Source organism: Lithobates pipiens, unplaced genomic scaffold (assembly GCF_037356315.1).
Source record: "Lithobates pipiens isolate NorthernLeopardFrog02 unplaced genomic scaffold, aLitPip1_a1.2 Scaffold_18, whole genome shotgun sequence".
Taxonomy (NCBI): Eukaryota; Metazoa; Chordata; class Amphibia; order Anura; family Ranidae; genus Lithobates; species Lithobates pipiens.
The window spans coordinates 621,327,120-621,351,307 of record NW_027507758.1 but is presented as its reverse complement, the minus strand read 5'-3'; the positions used below and the strand labels follow the sequence as shown (position 1 = coordinate 621,351,307).

Below are 24,188 nucleotides of genomic sequence, written 5' to 3'. Positions count from 1 at the left end.
TCCCAGTTTGAATGGGAATTGAATCACAGTTGAATGGGAAGGGTAGGTATGGGCTAGTTGTTAGGATAACAGTGGCCACTGTTTGGCTTCTAGGGATGAAGTAAACTGCCCTAGGTTTGGTTTAAGCAGAACCCGAACCCCAATGAATTCAACAGAATAAAAAATGCCCCTTTTCTGGGCTAATAGACAAGAAGGTGTAAAAAAAATATATTTTTGGGGGGCCTCAGGAGGGCTCTATGTGTTGTTTTTTTCCTTTTAAGAAGCTGACACTGTAATGTGTTTCCCTGCATCATTTTTTTCTTTGTAAAGTTCACTTTTCCTGTAGCACATCCTACAGCCAGAATAAAAAAAATAAAAAATAAATTTGTGTAAAATCCCCCCTAAAATCCATACCCTTTGAGTCTGGTATGGATTTTAAAGGGGATCCTGTGAAATCCATGCCAGACCCATAATCCAAGAATGCAGCCTGGTTGGCCAGGAAAGGGTGTTGGTGAGTGTGCCCCAAACCATTCCAGGTCACATTCCTCAACATGCCTTTGCAGGGTGGGCGCCCCTTGCAAAGCACCTTGACTCCATACTAATGAGGACAAAGGCCCTTATGTCCACAACCCTGGTTAGTGGCTGTGAAGATCTTCAGGTAGAGGGCCTTTTGAAATGTGGAAGACCTTTTTAATAATAAGGGTATCCCCAAATACCGCCCCCCACATAAAGGAGTATGGGGTACACAGTACCCAATGGTACTACTATCCAAATGACAGCTCCCTGTGGAGTGGGGATAATGGTGATATCATTGGCAAATATGGCTAGTGGCCTGATATGGGTGGTGATATGACTGCTATCCCCACGTCTTTGCTTACATAATATGGATTTCTGGTGATATCAGCGGTTCGTGTGCAAGCACCCGCTGGTTCGTTGGGAACCAGTGGAGCTGTTATATAGAACTGGTAGAAAAATCACTTCTATGGGGGCCAAAGTTCGATTTTCACCAACGGCTTTGGTGACCAATGGGAGAAGGACCCCCTTATTTCAATGGTCAGTGTAGTGGCCCCTTACATTGGTGACCAATTGGAGAAGGACACTTTTATTTCAGTGGTCAGTGTAGTGGTCCCTTACATTGGAGACCAATGGGAGAAGGACCCCCTTATTCAGTAGTCAGTGTAGTGGTGTCTTACAATGGTGACCAATGGGAGAAGGACCCCTTATATCAGTGGTCAGTGGGAGAAGGATATTCTTACATCATCATCAGTGGGAAGACTGCCCCCTTACAGATCATTGATACCAGTTGTTATTGAGAGACGGTAATTGTTCATTGCCCAAGGAACCCCTAGAAATCTTTGGAGGAACCCTGCCTGAGAAATGCTGGACTAGGCAGTAATATATTTCTATCCTCCTTGGTGGAAGTGAAGATGACCCATCTATAAGGGCTCATGCACACTGCAGCTCAAAGTAGCTCAAAGAAGCGGCCTCTTTAGGCTTTTGAGCTCTTATTTTTTTCTGCCTTGAAACTCCCCTCCATGTTAGCCAATGTGTCCATTCACACTAGGGCTTTTTTCAGACATATGCTCCTGCAGGCAGAAACAAAACCCCAACAAGCTTGCGTTTTTGAGAGGAGCTAGTGCCTCAAAGAGCTAAAAAGAGCTTGAAAAAGCTTGAAAACGTTTGTTCCAGCTTTTTGTTTTGCTTATACAGTGGTTAAGAAAATGCTATTGTGAAAAAAATGGTTATGCTCCAAAAATCTCGGCAAATCAAGGGAGCTTGATGGAGCTCAATAAAAACAGACACAAGAGCACAAAAAAGCACAAGTTCTTCAAGCTGAAATAAAAGCTCAAATGCCTGTTGTAGTGGATGACATTTTGGACAAAATGTCATACGCATGTAAATTTAGTTTTTGCCTCAGAACAGTAGGGGTTCTGAGGGTTAATTACGTAGGTTGGCCTTGACATCAGTCGGGCCGGGCTGTGTTGGAAGTTCTGCCTCGTCATGTGAGCAGTGAGGTGCACATAACAGGCCAGAACCAGTCAGTGGGAGTGCCGACCCGCTGGGGAGTCTGGGAAGGGGTACTTAAGATGTGTGGGTCACCTGTTGGGAGGAGAGGAGCTCGTGAGGCCTGTGTGGTCTGTTCTGGTTCCAGGATGGGGGTAGCCCCGTGAAGGGTCACGGGGTGTTCGACACCCCGCAACATGTTCCTGTTGGAGCCCCCTGATAGACCTTCCTGGTCTGGGGTAGGGATCCGTCTGTTCCCGAGTCCCGGACCCGGCTGGTCCGAGGCGCAGTAACCAAGGGAGGATTCAAGGTGTCCCGGTGTGCTCTCGACTTGGAGAGGCACCACAGCTTGTGGAAATGACCGGGGGAGGACTCTTCGGAGGAGGGCCGGCAAGTGGCACCCTGGGAAGTGCCTGGTCACTGAGTTGTGAAGGACATTGACGATTTCACATTTTTCCTGTACCATTGAGGAGACGGGAAACGTTCCAGGTACTGAGGAAAAGGGTTCCTGCTCACCCTTAGTTACAACTTGTATACGTTCATAGGATTGCTTCAAGTTTTGAGTCAACGTGCTGACTGCCATGATCTCTGGCTAGAGATCTGTTCAGCCTTGGAGTACCCATCTGCGAGTGGCTACTCTCTGGGTGGAATTAGAGACTTTGCTAGACCTGCAGTTCAAGGTGTTCTTCACCCGTGCCCTCTGTTCTCACGAGAGACTGTGTTATTGGATGTTACTACTGCAAAATAAAACCTTTTAAATAGGACTTTATCCGCGTCAGCGTTCAAGTCATTGGGTATCAACCCTGGGAACCCCTAGACGCGGAAGAGCAGGCCAAGAGAAGGTAACTGGTTAGCCCAATAAGTCAAGGCCGCCCTGCAAGGGTTGGTGGCCGCTACACTGTAAAAGCAGCTTTTTGTTTGGAGCTGCAGTATGCATGAGCTCTTAAGCCTCGTACACACGCTTAGATTTTTGGACGACTGAACGTCTATTTTTTTTGTGGCATGCTAATCTCATGTCGAAAGTGCAGAGGTTACTCACAATACGAAAATTTTCGGACGTCACAATACAAGATCAGAAGTGTGTTCAATAGTTTTGTATGTGTTCTTTCATTTCAGAGCATGCGTAGTCTTGCTCTTACGATTTTTTTTTTTCGGATGAAAAATGTGCTAATGAAATTAAAATCGGACGTTGCGTTCACATGGGGTTGCCATCTCATCCCTTTAAACACGAACACATATGCATTACACAGGTTCTGAGGTTAATTTAATGCAGATAAGACACCAAGTGAGTTTAATTACCACCTTAATCAGCCACAGAACCTATGTAATTAATATGTGTTCGGTTTTAAGCGGTTTAGGTGGCAACCCTAAGGTCACATACAACAAAAATGCTACAGTCTGCACATCCAGCTTTTGTCTGACAAAAAAGAAAATCGCAAACACCGTACTAACGCGATCCTAAAACTGTCAGCCAGCTTGTCATACGAATTTTTCCATCCGATTTTTGTATCGTGTGTACGGGCCTTAAGGCTATACAGCACATGCACACATAGCACAAGGCCGTGTTCCAGTATGAGACGTTTCTCTGGACTACAGTTCCTCTGATCTCCACAAGGTGGTGATCTCACTTCTACCCAGACGGGAAGTCTCTATGGAAGGCAGACAGAAAGTGATGTCAGGTATAAATAGGAAGTTCCAGGTGAGAGGTGAGTCGGAAGAATAAGAGAGGAGACATTGCTGGAAGTGGCAGTAGAGGTGGTAATAAGATCTTATTTTCTATTTACACCCAGTAACCCCCCCGTCATGTCCATCCTCTTCCTCCATAGTCACTGTGATGTCTATTATCTCCAGCAGATGATGATACACACATATATAGTGTATGTAGCACACCCCACATAGAAGCTGCTGGTGAATAGGAATCCCCCACCCTGCACACTGAAGTTCCACAATATCCCAGAGTCGGGTAAACAGTCCAGTGCTTGTTTTTATGTTTTATTGAGGGATTAGAACTTGGATAGGGAAATTATGGGATGCCGCTTGACTTCAGAACTCTTCGGAGACAACGTTCCTATATACAGTCTCTATACACTCCTCTTCCTCCAGCACTGGCTTGCAGAAAAGAAATACAGACCCAGCTTGAACACTGTTTGAGGGTCTGACAAAAGCTCTTAGGCAGATTAAGCAAAAGCCCCTTACAGGCAGGGACCCCGGGCCTCTTGGTTGTGTAGCAAAGTCCAGATTCCATCCCTGTGGCTACTGATCCCAGTTCCACCTCTTCAGGCACTGCCATCCTGCCCGGCTGCAAATGCTTCTCTCACTAGCCCACCTGGCTACTTCCCACGGCCCTCCCAGACTGCATACTCACCAGCCTGCCCTGCTAATGTCTGGAGACTCCTGGACGTGCTAGCTGACTCCTGCTGCCCTCACTTTTGCTCCCGTGCCTCCAGGAAGGGGTTCCTCTGTGTGTTGTAGGGGACCCTTCCAGCCCGAGGTCACCCCCTGAGACTAGGGGGCACCCTCGAGGGCCACGACAGCCTCCTTAGCACTCCTTCTTCATTTTCCACCCGACTGGCCCTGCTGGCATGACTCAGGAGTATTTAAGAGGTGCCTGCCCCCTGCCAGCCAATTTGGCCGGCGATTGCCGGAGGCCTTCATCAATATCATAACCCCCCCCCCCCCCATTCTTCTGGAAACTTCTCCAAGGTTACAGCAAGTAGGGGGAATGTAATAGAGGTGCCACTTGCTGAGTCATCTAGCCTCCCTGAGTTACTCAACCCTGACCCAGGTTCAACCCAGCCTGGCTAAATTTACCTACACTACAGGTTAGAGCTATGCGCACTTGAACACTAAGCTAGAGGGTGCTACATGTGGAAACATAGATTAACCCCTTCAGAGTCAGAATATTTTCCCCACATACTGGGCCTGAACACACTCTTCATTTTAGAGATGTGTCACCTTTTCCACCAATAACATTTTTACCTCATCTGTCTATACCAGGAGTCTGCAATCTTTCAAAACAAGGAAATTTGGTGAATTACCACGCTAAACCAAAAAAGAATGTCAAAGGAGCTGCTAACACTCAAACAAAGAAAGTCCAAACAAATATAAAAATACAGTGTAGTGCTAAAGTAACATAACAGCAATAAACTGTAATAATAAATGTGTATAACATTTGAACAGATCTGGTGAACTTGTAAGAAATCCAATGTTCACTGGATGTGAACTATAAAAACTTACTGAAAGTTCAAAGAAACGTGTCCATTTCATACATGTTGGTGAATCTTCGATGAAAAAAGGATAGTGCAAACAGTATGACACTAGCTGTGAAGCAGTGGATGTGAAGAAATCCTCTATCAAAAGAATATAGGTGGGTATTCTTACCGGATATGGTGGACCCACTTACCGGCGGTAGTGGGTCAATCGAGCTTGTGTAGGCCGAAGGAATAGTGCCCCATCGTTGGTGTCCATCTATGGTCTATACAAATACATTTTATGACTTTTATAAGTGACGGGGATGGGGGGCTTATTTTGGGGGGATTTGAATATGTTTGTCTTTATTTTATAAGATTCAAATAAAAAGAAAGAGGGAAAATGTAATTTGTAGTAAATGTCCTGAATGACCTCACAGCTCCTCTTCCCAATATCCCTCTATAATACATAACTGATTCCTGCAATGTACGTAATGATGCCAGAATGCCTGCAACCAGCTTTAAACCTACAGGGTGGGGAGCCCTGTGTGGGTAAATTAAACCGCAGCATGAAGTGGGGCTTTATTATAATTAAGACCTGAACGGAGAGGTGAGAAGGATTCTGGGAATATCATTTGATTTTGCTATTTATGTTCAAATGTAGAGTTTTCCTCCTGTGAAGTCTGGAGATCATATGACCATCACATTGCCTCCACCTCCCTCCCTGATAGAATAGAGAACTACAAAGAAGATTCTAGAAGTCACCAGAGAGATGATGGAGGATAGGTGAACGGTGCTGGGAATTCTGGGACATTATCCAGTAACAGACAAGGGATGTGTCTGGATGGTGACTGTATCATTGTGTGTGTCAGGTTCCTATAAGGTGTCAGGATGTCACTGTCTATTTCTCCATGGAGGAGTGGGAGTATTTAGAAGGACACAAGGATCTCTACAAGGACGTCATGATGGACAATCAGCCGCCCCTCACATCACCGGGTAAGAGGAGACTTTATTGTAAAGGAGAGAGCAGTACGGAGGGTCCACCTAGATCCCCCATCATCTGATAAACACATAGAAACAATGTATTCAGTCAGTGTGTGTGTTTCCTACAGATGGATCCAGTAATGGGAACCCACCAGAGAGATGTCCCCGTCCTCTGTATTCCCGGGATTCCACACAGGAAGATCACACCATCCCCCACCATCATCAGGTAGATGAGGAACAATCACTGATAGTATCATTAGGATCTGTACATTATCTGCATTGATGTCATTTTTATTATAAATTCAGAGTGGAAACCTAAGAGATTCTAAAGTTGAGGTTAAAGAAGAGATAAAAGAGGAGGATGATGAAAATTGGGTGATGGGGGAGTCAGATTTTTTTAAAAGAACATAAAGATCTGTACCAGGACACCATGGTGGAGTCATCCAGCTGCAGAAACCTACCAGAGAGATGTCCCCGTCCTCTGTATTCCCGGGATTCCACAAAGGAAGATCACGACTATGTACAGGATGCTCAGGTAGATGATTGACAACTATTAGCAGTTCTGATTTATAGATAGCATGTTTGTTACAATGATTGTATTATATATTCAGAATGGAGATATCGTGGATAATAATATTGGTGTTAAAGAAGAGTTTGAGGAGGATGAGGAGTATGGAGTGATGGATGAGTTTTTAGAAGGACAAAAGGATAAACAGGAAGATCACAACTATGCACACCATGATCAGTTAGATGATTATCAATTATTAGTAGTTATTATTTATACACATGTTTGTTACAATGAATGTTGTATTATTTATTCAGAATGGAACCATCATGGATAATAATATTGTTGTTAAAGAAGAGTATAAAGAGAAGGATGAGGAGTATGGAGTGAAGGAGACAAGGATATGATGGAGCCACCTAATACTAGGAACCCACCAGAGAGATGTCCCCGTCCTCTGTATTCCCGGGATTCCACACAGGAAGAGCACACCATCCCCCACCATCATCAGGTAGATGAGGAACAGTCAGTGGTAGTTATGAATTATACACAATTATGTTTTTTCACAATTAAGGGCGGCACAGTGGTGTAGGGCGGCACAGTGGTGTAGTGGTTAGCACTCTCGTCTAGCAGTAAAAAAGGTCACTGGTTCAAATCCCAACCATGACACTACCTGCCTGGAGTTTGCATGTTCTCCCTGTGCCTGCGTGGGTTTCCTCCAGGTACTCCGGTTTCCTCCCACACTCCAAAGACATGCAGTTAGGTTAATTGGCTTCTGTCTAAAATTGGCCCTAGTATACAACTGGGGATCTTGGATTGTGGCTCCTTGAGGGTAGGGACCAATGTGAGTGTGCAATGTAAAGGGATAGGGACAATTGTAGACACTCACTCAGGTTGAACTGGATGGACTGATGTCTTTATTCAACCTTACTAACTATGTAACTATGTAACTATTATATCTTTCAGAGCAAAAACCTTGGAAATTATTATAATGTTGTCAAAGAAGAGTATAAAGAGGAGGATGAGAAGTATGGAGTGATGGAGGAGTTTTCAGAAGGACACAAGGATATGATGGAGCCGCCTAATACCAGGAACCCACCAGAGAGATGTCCCCGTCCTCTGTATTCCCGGGATTCCATGCAGGAAGGTCACACCATCCCTCACTGTTACAAGGTTAGTAGGACAAAGCTTATAAAACACAGACTCATGTAGACAATGTGTGGATTTTTTATGTGATCTCACAATATTAAAGCTCACAGTTCAGAGATGATATTTTCTATCATGTTCTTTTTTTTTTTAGTGGGAAGATCCAATCGATTTAGAATTTGAAGTTAAAGCAGAAGAGATTTATGTGAGGGATGATCAGCAGTCTATGGAGGAGGATGGAATAACGGGGACATTTATAGAGGAGGACACTCCTACAGAGATCAGCACAGGTGGGTCATTAACACTAATTACATTCCTCCACCCATACTGCTCACTGATTGGTCCAAATTAGCGCAAGGACTGGGTGATATAAGCCTGTAATACCCTGGTCACTTTCCTGCGCTGTGTTCCCGGTCCTGTATTCCTCTCAAATAATCTTCCTTCTCTGTGCTGCAGGCATAATTTATGTGTCTAGACTGGATTGATGCAGATTCTGGGGTTCAGCTTGTGTCTTGTCGAATAGTGTCCCCCGTCGGATAGTGTGCACCCTGTACTGCTCTTGCGCAGTACGGAGGACAAGGAGACGCCAAAGGTGTCCGAAGATGAGTCCAGGTTCAAGCCCCACCATCCAAGTGGACATAGAGTTAGAATAAAAATTTGCCAAGTGAAGCAAGGCCGTGCCTGAAGCGTGGCGAGCAAAGCGAGCCCACGAGGGGCCCTGTTACTAAGTGGTGCGCATGCACCGTTCATCAATTCTCTGAGGGTTACTTACACTGTTATTTGCTGGCTGTGCCTGGTGCAGTCTCAGGAGGCATGAATGCTGGACCTCTGCAACTTGTTTCAGTTTAAGTAAGCTTTAACCACTCGCTGACCCACTCACAGTGAACCTACTGCGAGTGAGTGACAAGTGCAGGCACCTCCCATGGATATATACGTCACTAGCCTGGTTCCCGGGTTTGGGGTGCATGCACGTTCTCTGCGGCCCTCTTCTGTTATTTGATACAGCACAAGTTTGTCAGCAGGTTTCCAGCCAATGATTTTGGCTGTGAACCTGCTGATTGGCTGTAGCCAATCACAGCACAGCCCTGTGTCTTGTTTGTAAACACAAACATAGGTTCTGGCCGGATCTTCTCACGCTCTCTGCCCTTTACGATCAGAGAGAGAAGAAAGCCAGACCTGTGTTAGTAGAAGCGGCACATTTACACTTGCATACACCTTGTTGGGCACATTTTACCCTTTGATTATTCTCCAGTTAACCTTTTGATTTGCCTGTCACTACTACAGTTTACAGCATTTATTCACTCATCGCTAGACATGCTCACTGACAAAAAATGTATTTGTTTACGTTTTTCATTGTTTGTTTTCTTTGCTTTTTTCTGAAATACGAAAATTCCGATTTTTGAATTTCCGAGTTTTCAAATTTCCACATTTCGAATTTCCACATTTCGAATTTCCGAATTTCCACATTTCGAATTTCCACATTTCGAATTTCCACATTTCGAATTTCTGAATTTTCACATTTCGAATTTCTGAATTTTCGAATTTTCACATTTCCGCATTTTCGAATTTTTGGAATTTGAAAACTCGGAAATTCAAAAATCTGAAAAAAAACAAAATCAGTAAAATTTGAAATATTAACTAATAATAAATATTCAATTATTGGTATTGGAATTTCCGTTCAAATCTTGGCTGTTTGTGAACGTAATAGTTACATAGTTAGGTTGAATAAAGACACCAGTCCATCCAGTTCAACCTGAGTGAGTGTCTACAATTGTCCCTCTCACTGTACATTTTACATTGCACACCGTTACAAATTACATCGGTCCCTACCCTCAAGGAGCCCACAATCCAAGGTCCCCATTCATATACTAGGGCTAATTTTGGACAGAAGCCAATTAACCTAACAGCATGTCTTTGGAGTGAATGAATACAAATTTATCTGAAGTTACGAATTATCCGTAATAACGAATGCCGCATCTAAACAAATGGAATGGAACAAATTAATAATAAGTAATAATAATAAAAAGGTTTTATTATTATTAATAATAATAATAATAATAATAATAATGTTACAGGCCTACAGGATTCTGAGCATGACAGATGAGAGCGAAGGGGAGGCCCAGAATAATGACAGATGAGAGCAAAGGGAAGGCCGAGAATCGTGACAGATGAGAGTGAAGGGGAGGCCAAGAATCGTGACAGATGAGAGTGAAGGGGAGGCCAAGAATCGTGACAGATGAGAGCGAAGTGGAGGCCCAGAATCATGACAGATGAGAGCGAAGAGGAGGCCCAGAATCATGACAGATGAGAGCGAAGGGGAGGCCCAGAATCATGACAGATGAGAGCGAAGGGGAGGCCCAGAATCATGACAGATAAGAGCGAAGGGGAGGCCCAGAATTATGACAGATGAGAGCAAAGGGGAGGCCCAGAATCGTGACAGATGAGAACGAAGGGGAGGCCCAGAATCATGACAGATGAGAGCGAAAGGGAGTCCCAGAATCATGACAGATGAGAGCGAAGGGGAGGCCCAGAATCATGACAGATGAGAGCGAAGGGGAGGACCAGAATTATGACAGATGAGAGCGAAGGGGAGGCCCAGAATCGTGACAGATGAGAGCGAAGGGGAGGCCTCGCTGTCAGAATGGGGCTCAGAATATGAACCTGTAGAGGGCAGCAACACCCTGACGGGAAGCGCGAATGATGGTGAAGATGTCCCTGCTGAAACCAGACGTACCCATCCCCATGTTGCTGAAGTGCTAGAAACGCAGGATTATGCTCAGATCCAGCAGGGTACAGAGGTACTAGCACTTCACTACTTTTTGGTGATCTGGCAAGCACCAGTGGCATAGTACATTCTGGTATTTTAGACACCAGCACTGCTCAGGACTCATAGTGAAGTGGTGAGCACCAGCAGTGCAGTACAAGCTGGTGAGGTGACTAGCGCTATTAGTTATTAATGGAACCGCAATGGCCAAGAATTCAAGCACAGTCCTGTAGAGACAATAGTAGCCTTCCAGAGGTGCTTGCAAATCCTAATTGGCTACCCCCCAGATTCAGAAGCAAGGTTATTCTTCCCCCCCCCCCCCATCAGCCCAGCCTGGGGTTCAGGTGGCAACAGCCAACCTAAAAACGCCCCTTGACTTTTTGTGAGCTGTTTTTCACCTGAAGAACTCTACAATTTGATTGTGGACTAAGGTAATGGTTTTTGCCCAACAATGCATCACCAGAAACCCAAATTCATACCTTGCCAGGCCATTTGAGTGGAAATCTATCACGCAAAACTTTTTTGGGGCGTAACCCTTAACATGGGCATTACAAATAAGAAGGAATCGCGGTCATATTGGTCCACAGAACTGATTCTTCATGCGCCAGTGTTCTCTGCTGCCATGGCCAGGAAACGATATGAGGCAATAATGTGTTTTATGTATTTCAATGACAATACATTCTGTCCTCCTCGGGGGTGACCCTGACTATTATCAGCTCCACAAAATACGGCCCCCTTGTAAATTACCTGTCCCGGAAGTTTGCAGAGGTGTATATGCCCCAACAAAACATCCGCAGAGACGAGTCCCGTGTACATTTTTCTGGCAGACTTGCAATCAAGCAATATCTCCCCAGCAAGCATGCCAGATATGGGGTCAAACTGTAAAAGCTCTGTGAGAGGGCAAAACTATACTTGCCACTTTATGAGGGGGAAGACAGTGAAGTGGAGCCCCCTGGATGTCAAGACTGCATGAGGAGCAGTGGTAAGATAGTGTTGGACTTGTTGTCACTCTTGTTCCATAAAAGGTTTGTATGTGGACAACTTTTATGCAAACATGACATTTTGTTTCTTTAAGAAATTGGCTGCTGTGGCACCATGCAACCTAATCACAGGGGCTTGCCCCAGCGGCTAGTTAATACCCCACTTGCAAAGGGGTAGAGAGCCTGCTTGCACAATGAAGAGCTACTTTCAGTGAAATGGAAGGACAAATGGGGGTCTTCTATTTACACATGGCGGTCCAAAATAAAAAGGCATCTGGAGTCATTGAAAAGCCTCTCTGCATCCACCACTATAACCTAAATATGGGACTATCCTGGCAAAAAAACTTGAGGCAAAAAATAAAATCTTTCATGAGCTCAACATGCCTTTCATAAATTACCTAGGGGTGTCTACTCCAAAAAAGGCATAATTTGTGGGGTGTTTGGACAGTCCTGACGTTTTAGGGCCTCCGAAAATTTCACAGGTAGTCAGGAAATCCAATGTGTAATTAACACCCCTTGAAAGCCGGAAGGTGGTTATTGGATTTTGGGGGCATGTACACAGCTAGGATGCCAAAAAGTCTCACACATGTGGTATCCCCATACTCGGAGGTAGTAGTAGAGTGTGTTTTGGGGTGTAATTCCAGGTTTACTCATGGCATGTGTGAGCAATATCTTTTTTTATTTTAATTGCTTTTTATTGAAAAAGAGATTTGGTTTATACATACATAAAGCATGGTTTTCAACACATAAAAAGAATGTGCATATCAACAAAAAATACAGATTTTTACTTCAAAAATATTAGCGCCAAAGGCGCAACCATACCTAACAATCTAGTTATCCCTAACACACCTGCAAATCTATCCCCTCCCCCCCATAACCCTGTTCTTCGAACACGCGCTGCTAAATCCAGTCAAGCCTATTTGGCTAGCCGGTAACGGAGTGGCAAATCCCTTCAGGAACAGAAATAAGGAGCTTCCAGGAGACTCCCAGACCACACCAGGCCTGAGCCGAATGGGTACACCCTAAATCCTATCCTCCGCTATCTCGTCTAGGGGGTAACCAATGTCTCTCAACCATGGATTCCATAGCAACTTGAATTTTTTTAAGTTATTTTGTCTAATATACATTGCCCGTTCGCACCAAATTATAGAATTTATGGCATTTATCCATGCTTGCAGTACTGGAGGGTTTTTTGTCTGCCAGTTCATCGCAATTAGGCGTCTGGCCTGATACAGGCATCTTAATATAGATATTTTTATTACAGCAGAGATTCTACCCCTTTCCATAATCCCTAATAAACAAGTCCTAGCTTCAGGTTCCAAGGTGGTATTAAAGATCCTATTAATTCTATGTACAATTTCTATCCAGTACCGGTATAGTTTTAGGCACTTCCATACCATATGAAGCAGATCTCCTGGTGCTCCACATCTAGGGCACTCACCATTAGACTTTCTACTTATCCTCCACATTTTTTTAGGGGTGTAGTATGCCCTATATAGAAAGAGCTTGTGGGACATGCGCTGCGATGGGGAGATAGACACCAGGTTCCCCTGTGCTAGGATCTCATCCCATTGTTCCTGCTCAATTAGTCCCAGGTCATCCTCCCATCCCCTCCTGCTCTTATCCGGTCCCTCTCCATTCAAAACTTTGTCTTTAAGTTTTGTATATAAACTAGAAATCTGACCCTTTGTTTGTCCTTGCTCGAGGAATCCCTGAAACAGGGGGTTCTTCGTCCTCTCGATAACAAGTGTGCCGTACTGTGCCTGTATCCCATGCCTCACTTGCAAATATATATAAAATGTTTTATTGGAGATGCCGAACTCCTGGCGAAGATCTTCAAAAGATTTCATAGTATTCCCCTGGTAGAGATGCACCAGTCTACTAATCCCCCTCCTCTCCCACTCCAGGGACCGATCTATACTATTTAATTCGGCCAATTCTCCATTGTTCCATAGGGGGGTGTACTCAGTTACCCCCTCATAGCCCAAGAGTTGCTTAGCTATCTGCCATACTTTCCTCGCCAAAACATTAGTGGGGCATTTACAAGCAAATGAGTTGGCCTCCAGGACTTCAACTAGAGTTTTATGATATGCATTATTAATCATCAATTTATGATTCGGGCAACCACCCCCCTCCAGTCCAGCCCCAGTTAAATGCTGGAGCTGGGCTGATAGAAAGTATGTTCTTGGATGTGGTATCGCTACTCCTCCCTTTTCGACAGGGAGCTGCAGCGTCCGCAGCCGAATCCGAGGTTGTCTCTTTTTCCATATTCTCGAATTAATCCCTCCAGTCTGTTAAACCATTTCTGGTTGATCCAGACTGGGGAGTTGTGGAGGATGTATAAGATCTGTGGCTGCCAGATCATTTTTACTAAATTACAGCGCCCCGCCACAGACAGGGGAAGGCGACACCAGCTATTGACCTTCTGCTTCAGCTTTGCCAATAATGGTACCAGATTCTCCTCAACATACCGGTCTATATCTCTGGGAATCCAGACACCCAAGTATTTCAGCTTAGGTACCACTTCTAATCCCGCAACTATAGGCGATGTTTGATCTTCAGACTCCGACAGTGGCATAAGGGCTGATTTACTCCAATTAATGACCAAACCTGATTGTTGCCCGAATTCCTCCATCAGCCGTACTACACTGTTCAGAGTGGAGCGCACATCGCCAATAAAAAACAAGACATTGTCTGCGAATAAAGCCAGCTTCTCCTCCTCCAGTCCGCGCCGGAATCCCTGGATGTCCGAGCGTGATCTCGCCATCACAGCCAGGGGTTCCATAGCCAGCACGAACAGGAGGGGAGACAGCGGGCATCCCTGCCTCGTACCCCTTTCTAGATAAAACATATCAGAAAATAGGGTCCCCATTTTAATCTTGGCCCTGGGTCCCCTATATAGTAGTTTTACCCATTGGATAAATAGGGCCCAAAGCCGAAGCGTTCCAGTACACCCCAGAGATAGTCCCACTCCAGGCTGTCGAAAGCCTTAGTAGCATCTAAAGCTAATATGGCACCTGGGTTGTCATTATCTCTAGGTATTTGTAAGTTTAGAAAGACTCTCCTAATATTAGTATTAGTTGTTCTGCCTGGGATAAACCCGGACTGGTCTGGATGTATTAATTTGTGAATATAGCTATTTAACCGAATTGCTAGGGCCTTGGCTAGGATTTTTATATCTGAGCATAACAGAGATATCGGCCGATACGACGAGACCTCTTGTTGGTCCTTCCCTTCTTTAAGAATTAAAGTGATATTAGCCTCCAGCATTGAAGCGGGGAGCTCCCCCGCCTCTAGTGCATGGTTTAGCGTTTCCAGCAGTGCCGGCATCAGCTGTTCGCTGTATCGTTTATAAATTTCCACTGGAAGCCCATCGGGACCAGGAGATTTATAATTGGGCATACTGTTCATCGCGCATTTTAGTTCTTCCAAAGTAAGTGGTAAGTCTAGATTCAGTTTATCCTGGTCTGAAAGCACAGGAATAGCTGTTTGATGCAAAAAATTAGTAGTCAAGCCCTCGCAATTCTGTATAGTTGATTTATATAAGGTTCTGTAATAATCGCCCAGTACCTTCATAACCTCGGGGGGCCTAGAGACAAGGTCACCCTTCTGTGTTTTAATTGCCTGTATTCCTGTGGGGGGGGGCATTGGTTTGAACCAATAAGGAAAGAACTCGACCCACCTTCTCCCCTTCGCCAAAATAGTATTGACGTTGGAAAATACGTTGGTTTTCTACCCTTTTTAGAAGTGCCATTTTATATGTCTGTTGGTTATCCTCCCAAGTCTGTTGTTTCCCCGGCGATGGATCTTCCACAAACTCTCTCTCAGCCTGGATAACATAATTTCGAATTTTCCCCTCTTGGTCTCGAGATTCCCGTTTTGTTATTGCAATTTTCTGTATGAGTATTCCTCTAAGAAAGGCTTTTAGGGAATCCCAAACCATTCCAGGTGCCGCTGTCCCTCTGTTAGTCTGGAGAAATTCCCCTATTTGATCCCCTAAGACAGGCATGTCCAAAGTCTGGCCCGCGGGCCAATTGCGGCCCACGGTCCGGTTTTGAACGGCCCGCCTGGTTGTTTAAACATATATATCTTTTGTGGCCCCCGGCGATCTCCCAGCGCCGGGGCCACAAAAGATGTATAGTCCGGCTGCCTCGGACGGAGGAGGCGGGACGAGTGCCGTGCACACAGGAGGAGAACTTCCTGTTTACACGGCAGCTGTAATAGGAAGTCCCGTCTCTGTCATTGGACGACTGTGCTGTCCATCAAAGGAGGCGGGACTTTCTCTTAAAGAGGCCGTTGTGTAAACAGGAGATTCTCCTGTAAGATGTCTTTGGCACTCGTCCTGCCCTCCATGGCTGCACTGATGGTAATGGTGGCTGCATTCCTGGCAATTGCAATTGTGGAGCTGCATTCCTGGCAATGGTGAGTGAATTACTAGCAATGGTGGCTGCATTCCTGGCAATGGTGGCTGCATTCCTGGCAATGGTGGGTAAAATTCCTGGCAATGGTGGGTGAAATTCCTGGCAATGGTGGCTGCATTCCTAGCAATGGTGGCTGCATTTCTGGCATTGGTGGATGCATTCCTGGCAATGGTGGCAGCATTCCCGGCAATGGTGAGTGAATTCCTGGCATTGGCGGGTGAATCCCTGGCAATGGTGGGTGCATTCCTGGCAATGGTGGGTGCATTCCTATCAATGGTGGGTGCATTCCTGGCAATGGTGCCTGCATTCCTGGCAATGGTGGCTGCATTCCCGGCAATGATCAGTGAATTGCTGGCAATGGTGGCTGCATTCCCGGCAATGGTGGCTGCATTCCCGGCAATGGTGGCTGCATTCCCGGCAATGGGGAGTGAATCCCTGGCAATGGCGGGTGAATCCCTGGCAATGGTGGCTGCATTCCTGGCAATGGTGGCTGCATTCCCGGCAATGGTGGCTGCATTCCCGGCAATGGTGGCTGCATTCCCGGCAATGGTGGCTGCATTCCCGGCAATGGTGAGTGAATCCCTGGCAATGGCGGGTGAATCCCTGGCAATGGTGGCTGCATTCCCGGCAATGGTGGCAGCATTCCCTGCAATGGTGGCTGCATTCCCGGCAATGGTGAGGGAATCCCTGGCAATGGCGGGTGAATCCTTGGCAATGGCGGGTAAATCCCTGGCAATGGTGGCTGCATTCCCGGCAATGGTGGCTGCATTCCCGGCAATGGTGGCTGCATTCCCGGCAATGGTGAGTGAATCCCTGGCAATGGCGGGTGAATCCCTGGCAATGGTGGCTGCATTCCCGGCAATGGTGGCTGCATTCCCGGCAATGGTGGCAGCATTCCCTGCAATGGTGAGTGAATTCCCGGCAATGGTGAGTGAATTCCCGGCAATGGTGGGTGAATTCCCTGGCAATGGTGGATGAATTCCCTGGCAATGGTGAGTGCATCCCTGGCAATGGTGGCCGCTGCATTCCTAGCAATTGTGGGTCTGCAGATAGACACTGATCCTTGTTTTGCTTCACAGTTCTTTATTTAAAATTTTAAGTTTTTTTTTCCTGAAATTTTCTTAAAGTGAAGGTGCGTGTTATACGTCAATAAATATGGTGTATCCAAATAATACACTTGAGCTCATCTATTCACCACACACAGCCACAAAGGCAAGAGAATTCTTGTGGGGAAGTGTATTAGTGCTCGGATGGACACACTTAGACCAAATTTTAATGGTTCAAAGAATGTCAGGCAAAATGGTCGGCCCTCGCGCATGTTCAGTTCATCAAATCTGGCCCTCTTTGAAAAAAGTTTGGACATCCCTGCCCTAAGAGGTTAGATCTATCAATCAGTTCCAACCAAGCGGGGTTTATTCTCCACTCTCTCAGTGGGACGCGCTCTCCCGTGTTCAAAGTTATAGCCAAAGGGGAATGGTCTGAGATCCCACGTACCCCGTATTCTATATCTGCCACCACTCCAACTGCCTCATTGTTCCCCAAACCCATGTCTATTCTTGATAGCGTCTGGTGGGTACTAGAAAAACAGGAATACTGCCTATCCTGAGGATGTCGCATGCGCCAGATGTCTCTTAAACCAACTTCCAATAGAAGTTCATGTAATCGGCCTGTTCTATTCCCAGTTGGACAAGGGAATCTGTCCAAGCGCTTATCTATAATTTCATTAAAATCACCGGCAATTATCCACGGGACGCCCATTTTACCCAAACTGAACATGAGAAATGTATCCATAACCTCTAGTTTAAAAGGAGGGGGTATATAGATATTCGCTAGAACGTATTCTTGCCCAGCCACCAGGCAGTGCAAGAAGACAAATCTCCCCTCCTCATCTATCTGGGACTCTTTACATAAAAATTCTGTACCCTTCCATACTAACACACTCACGCCGCGGGAATACGATGAATAAAAGGAGTGATAATATGCCTGGAATTTCCGGTCATGAAGCAGAGGGGCCGTGGTTGGGGTTAGATGGGTTTCCTGCAGAAAAAGAAAGCCAGGTCCCCTTCCTTCCATCTCCAACATCACAGACCCCCGCTTCTCAGGGTCTCCCAAGCCCCTCACGTTCCACGAAGTTATATTCCACCTACCCATCGGCTCCAATAATATTCCTCCTACCCATCAGCTCCAATGATTGATATACCCATGGAGGGGAGAGGATAAGGGGGGAGGGAACCGCTTCCTCTCCCCGTCGCCTCTCTCCATCTCAACCTGTCCCCCATCACCGCCCCGTTGCTCACAGCACGTGTTCGAAGACTCCCCTCCCTCCCTCCCCCCACCCAACCCTGCCCATCAGAGCCACCCTTAGGGGTCTCAATTGTAGCCGGTATAATCATACCCCATTCAAAAGTGTCCGAACTCGCCATCCCCCCACATGATCTTATCACACCCCTTCAATATACTTCTAAGGTGGGATCATAATCCCTCCATAGCATCAATCATGCCCTACAAAGAAAAAAAAAAAGAAAGAAAAAGAGGGGGGGGGGGAAGGGAAGTACCTCTGTGGCTTCAAAAACTCAGTAGTCACAATGTTATTATTATACAGCGTTGCTTACCTCAAGAAAAAAAAAAAAATATATATATATATATATATATATATATATATATATATATATATATCCCCCCCCCCCCAGCCCTCCCCCCCCCAAGTCCCACTCGCCCAACTCAACTAAAAAACCTCATTACCACTTCTAGTGTGTGAACTATTTTTTCGCCATATGGCATCGCAGTGTTCTGTGATCTATAATACTATACCCCAGCTTTAGTCAATTTGTTATATCATTTTACCCACCTCGCCCAAGCAGCGAGCAGCGAGATTATAACTCCCCAAAAAAAAAAAAAAAAAAAAAAAAAGGAAATTTCCCTTCCCTCAAATCCCACCCTCCCAACTCATCCATAAAACCTCATTTACCACTTCTAATGTGAAATTGTATAGACTTTTGATTATTATTATGTATTAATTCGCCTTGTGATATCACAGTGCTCTATAATCCATCGTGTTTTACCCCATTCCTAATCAATTTATTATATCATTTTTCCCATCTCACCCAAGCAACGAACTGTAACATTAGGGCTCCCCAGTCCTTCACCAAGATAGGTACATAAGCAAAGTTATTTCCAGTAATATACATACAAAGGTTTACATTCCCCTTTACAACCCCCCCCAACCCCCACACCCCCATCTTCCCACCTCTCCTATAGGTATATTTTTATACACAATATAAGTCACCCTATAGTGTTCAGTTACTCGTGATACATTTACCCCAATCATAGGCTATGCATTGTATCCATCTACATCTACCCCCCTATTTAAAAATTAATAACACAAAAAAAAAAAAAAAACCCAAACCCCCCCCCCACCAAATAAAAAAAAGGGCTAGTACAGGCCGACTCTAAGCATCATTAAAGGGCCTCCTTGTGATCCTCCAGCCAATTCACGGCCTCCTGCGGGGAGTTAAAAAAAATTGTTGAGCCCAAAGCAGACACTCGGAGTCGGGCTGGATACAATAGGGCATACATTATCTTATACTTTTGCAAGGTGCGTTTGACAGGAATAAATTCCGCTCTCTGTTTCTGCAAGTCCGGTGAAAAATCTGGATAAAATGACACCCTAATCCCCTTATAGAAGATGTCTCCCAATCCCCTGACCCTCCGCATCAAGATCATTCGATTATTATAATTGATAAATTTCAATATCATTGGCCTGCAGCGTCCCTCTGATAAGTGAGATCTAAGAGGAACTCTGTGGGCTCTTTCGATGCTAGAGGGCGAGGAGAAGGAGACATCTCCCAATAATTCCTTGAACCAGTTTTCCAGAAAAATTATGGGGTCAGGACCCTCGCTTCCCTCTGACAGGCCAATTAGTCGCACATTATTCCTGCGGTTCTTGTTGTCCATGTCGTCAATTTTGGATGCCTGTGCGACAATTTGTTTCTGAAGTGTAGCTATTTTTTCCTGCCGGGGGGATAATTCGTCTTCCACCGTACTTAATCTTCCCTCTAGAGCATCTATTCTATCAATGGTGTTGCTTAAAAGTTGGCTCATAGCGTGCAGTTCATTTTGAATGTTTCTCAGTTGGCTGTCCAGCCCAGAAATAGAATTCTTGCAATCATTAACCGCCAGCAGTATCTCTCGTAAAGTCGGTTCACCACCCCCCCCGGGTTTTTGGGCCGTCCTGCTTTCCTCCTGGGATAGCTCACCCACCCCACCTCCTGGCAATGGGGTACCAGGATCTAATGAAGGGTGACCTGCACTCCTTCTGTCCCCCAATGACCCCTGCATTTTAGATTGGCCTGGCGGATGGTGTTGGACTTTCCTAACTGGGGAGGTTGCATGTGCAAAACGCTCAAGTTTCGAAGCCGCAGAGGCTTGGTTTAATTTTTCTTTGGCAGCACGCGTTTTTGATTCCCCTGTCCATGGGATATATCCTCTACCGCTCTTTTGCTAAGCATGGTAAAGTCCACGTGGAAAAGTCACTAAGCCAGCGGAGGATAGTATTATAGCAGTTTATATCGCTAAATCAAATCTCCCCAGCAAAAGGCCCAATTTTTGATTCAAGAGAGCCTGGGAGGGGGACCAGCCAATTTCACCAGACGCACAGTGCCAGAATCCCACGTTAATTGTGTTTGTGGGGTGAGCTCGCTTCAGCCAGCGGTTATCAAAAGCAAAGCAGATAGGGAGAAGCAAACATTCCAACCAAGCAGGAATAACCAGTGCACCTCTCCACTGTCTATTGCCAAACGAGCCACAGTCTCCACCACACGGGTTCTATCTTCCGTCCCGCTAGATTATATAGCATTTCTCACCACTTCACAGCCAGGATTTGTCCTCAATGAAGCAGGCAAATGTCACCGGGAGGTTTGCATCCGTCCGAGGCAATCGCAGGGCTCTCTCCGCGTGTCCTCGTGCGGCGTCCGAGGGTTCGTCTATCTTCGGATCTCCGACCGGGTTCTCGCGATAGCGAAGCCTTCCGCGGAGCCCTCCTCGGGTACTTTCAGCAATCTCCGTCAGTGCTGGGCAGCAATCGTGGGAGTGCACGCTCCAGGTCGGACGCTCGTTACGGAGCTCCGATAGAGGGAGTCAGGGAACAGCAGCTGTAGCCACCAGCAGATTACATTCCTCTCATCGCAGGGCGGAGGCAGGGAGCTCGGACACCCTCACACTCCTTCTCACTCACTCACGCCCATCTCAATCCGGCCACACCCCCATGTGTGAGCAATATCTAATTTAAAGTGACAACTTTGTGTACAGAAAAATGAAAAATTACACTATAAAATTTGTATTGCACATTATATAGTCCTGACCCCTGCACTATATACTATATGTTGCACTTTGTATACTCCTGATACTATATAGTCCTATCTGTTGTATCTTATACAATATGTTGTACATTGCATAGTCCTGACTTCTGCTCTCTACCCACTGCTATATATAAACATAATATGTGTTCTCTTTTGGTACACCCATTTTCTACCAGCTGGACATTTTTTATATCTGATGATTTGATTGGAGCACAGACTTTTACATGGTGATAATAATGTGATAAAATCCTTACACATTGGAACCTTAAACAGAAAGTGATAATGAGGGAGGAGTCAACCCAATGGTTATGGTCTTCAGGATCAGTCTTCTTATTGGTTGTTCTCCCCCCATCCTCACTCTCTGACCTCTGGTGGGGCTCAGCCCCGCTGTTATTCATGACTAAATCATGGACTAAATAAGGAAGTGCAGGACTTCTTGTGTTGGGAAGATGACAATGAGGGATAGAGGGGGAGGGGACACTCGTCCTATAATCCCCTCATCACTGTCACTCCTATAAAAGACAGTTCTCGTTGTTTCCTCACTCTCTGACTAAGGTCCATGAATAAAGAAATGATCTGGTAGGAGATCAGAGGACCCATTTACTAGTTACCTTGAGGGGGGAATTGTAAGATCCTCAGAGACAAAGCTGCCTGATGTGGGCGGAGTCCTGGTTTAGGGGAACCAATCAGCTCATGTCTAGTAATAATCTTTTTATTTCTATTTTAGTAGATGGACGGGAGATGAGGAAAACCTCAGAGGATTGTCTCACTTTGTCTCCAGACTGTAAAGTAGAAGATGAGGACATCACACAGTATAGTCCAGGAGAAAACCCGACTACCTCAAATGTCCATCCGGCACCACACAGTGTAGATGGACCATCGTATTCCTCTTATCCTGAGGAACCTCAGACTGTGAGGGACGGTGCCGTCCTTCCAACAGATAAGAGATTTTCCTGTACTGAGTGCGGGAAGTGTTTCCATTTTAAATCCAATCTTCATATGGATAAAAGATCTCACACAGATGAGAAGGCACATACCTGCCCTGAGTGCGGGAAATATTTTTCAAAGAAGTCCCTTCTTTTCATACATCAGAGATCTCACATGGGGGAGAATCTGCATTCCTGTCTTGAGTGCATGAAATGTTTTTCAAAGAAATCCCATCTTTGCAGACATCAGAGATCACACACGGGGGAAAAAACATATTTCTGTTCTGAGTGCGGGAAATGCTTCGTACAAAAATCCAAACTTGCCGTACATCAGAGGTCCCACACGGGGGAGAAGCCATTTTCCTGTTCTGAGTGCAGTAAATGTTTTTCACAGAAGTGCAATCTTTCTACACATCAGAGATTGCACAAGCATGAGAAGCCGTATTCCTGTTCTGAGTGCGGAAAATGTTTTACACGGATATCTAGTCTTTACAGACATCAGAGATTGCAACCGGGAACCCACTTTCCTTTTCTTAGTGAGGGAACCGTTACTCACTGAAGTCCTGTCTTCTTGTACATCGGGGATCCCACACAACCCTCGAGGTGTATTAGTGCCTTGAGTGCGGGAAATGTCTTCTATATGAATGTTGCTGGACATCACAGCTCTCATGTGGGGAAGAAGCACACCCTGATATACACCTCAGATATACTCCATGGCTGATCTTCATCATGTAAGAAACAGTTCATAAGGAGAACAGAGATCACCAAAGACATGGATGAAGTGTTGTACTGTGTTGGTCATTGATAGCAGTAGAAAAATTAAAAATTGAGTCATCACCTTTCATTGGCTGAGTACATTGTGTGGTGTAAGATTTCGCAAACACTAATGCCCCATACACACGATCGGACTTTCCGCCAACAAAACCGTGGATTTGTGTTCGAAGATTGTTGGCTCCAACTTGTCTTGCATACACACGGTCACACGAATGTTGGCCAACAATTACGAATGTGGGAACGTGGTGATGTACAAGATGTACTATGAGCCGATAAAAAGGAAGTTTAATAGTCGTAGGAAGGGGGAGATATCACCTCTCCAGGAGGACAGACAGATGGTAAAACTCTCTCTCGGTTCGGAAGCCATAGGTGCTGTCAATTGCTAATAGCAATAAACAGGAACTGATTCTGGACAGCCGCACTCTTGAAAAATTGCCTTCTTTTATTTAGAAAAGTTCACATCAAAATCAAAGATGAAAATCACAGCAGACAAAAGAGCTGACGCTTCGCACTAACAGTAGTGCTTATTCATAGCTCATATAAGCACTACTGTACTGTACTAGTTTGAAACGTCAGCTCTTTTTTCAAGAGTCTGTCCAGAACAAGTTCAATAGTGGTGATATCTCCATTATGAACGCTAGTTTTACAAGACCGAGCGCTTCCGGCTCATACTTGATTCCGAGCATGCATGGACTTTTGTGCGATGGACTTGTGTACACGCGATCGGAAAGTCCGACAACAACGTTTTGTTGGCAGAAAATTTGAGAACCTGCTAGCCAACATTTGTTGGCGGAAAGTCCGACAACAAATGTTCAATGGAGCGTACACACGGTCAGACTTTCAGCCAACATGCTCCCATCCAACATTTCCCATTGGAAAGTCCGATCATGTGTACGGAGCATAATATGTCCATTTAAAAAAAAATTTATTGAATAAGTGTGACAAGCATTTGTCCAACCATGACAAATCTTGGCTGTATTTTAATTAACATGGTGATTTCCTATAACTCTCAGCTCCTTCCAATGGCAACAATGTGGTATTTCGCTATTTTTCTGATTGAGGTATTATGGGAAAAATACCTCCTTAGGTCCTTACTTGGTGGATCTATCCATCCAAGGAATGAATACCTTGTTTTGTGGTGTCGTTAGGCTGCAAGATGTAGA

At 45.3% G+C, this 24,188-nt stretch overlaps 2 protein-coding genes and 1 long non-coding RNA gene across 4 annotated transcripts in view; 2 read left to right on the top strand and 1 right to left on the bottom strand.

The window, feature by feature from the left end:
• The window catches only part of LOC143989470 (uncharacterized), a 313,492-nt gene that overhangs the window by 171,474 nt on the left and 117,830 nt on the right, over window positions 1-24,188 (bottom strand). The gene's annotated exons all lie outside the window — the stretch shown is intronic.
• Window positions 3,760-6,927, top strand: LOC143989508 (uncharacterized). Its single transcript, XR_013277039.1, has 5 exons — window positions 3,760-5,957; window positions 6,044-6,167; window positions 6,284-6,381; window positions 6,462-6,690; window positions 6,767-6,927. It is a non-coding gene; the product is annotated as an uncharacterized LOC143989508 (long non-coding RNA).
• On the top strand, window positions 6,980-23,095 carry LOC143989488 (uncharacterized). Its single transcript, XM_077489630.1, has 4 exons — window positions 6,980-7,168; window positions 7,624-7,830; window positions 7,958-8,093; window positions 22,053-23,095. The coding sequence occupies exons 1-4, from the start codon at window positions 7,064-7,066 to the stop codon at window positions 22,808-22,810; spliced, it is 1,206 nt and encodes a 401-aa protein (XP_077345756.1). The 5' UTR covers window positions 6,980-7,063; the 3' UTR covers window positions 22,811-23,095.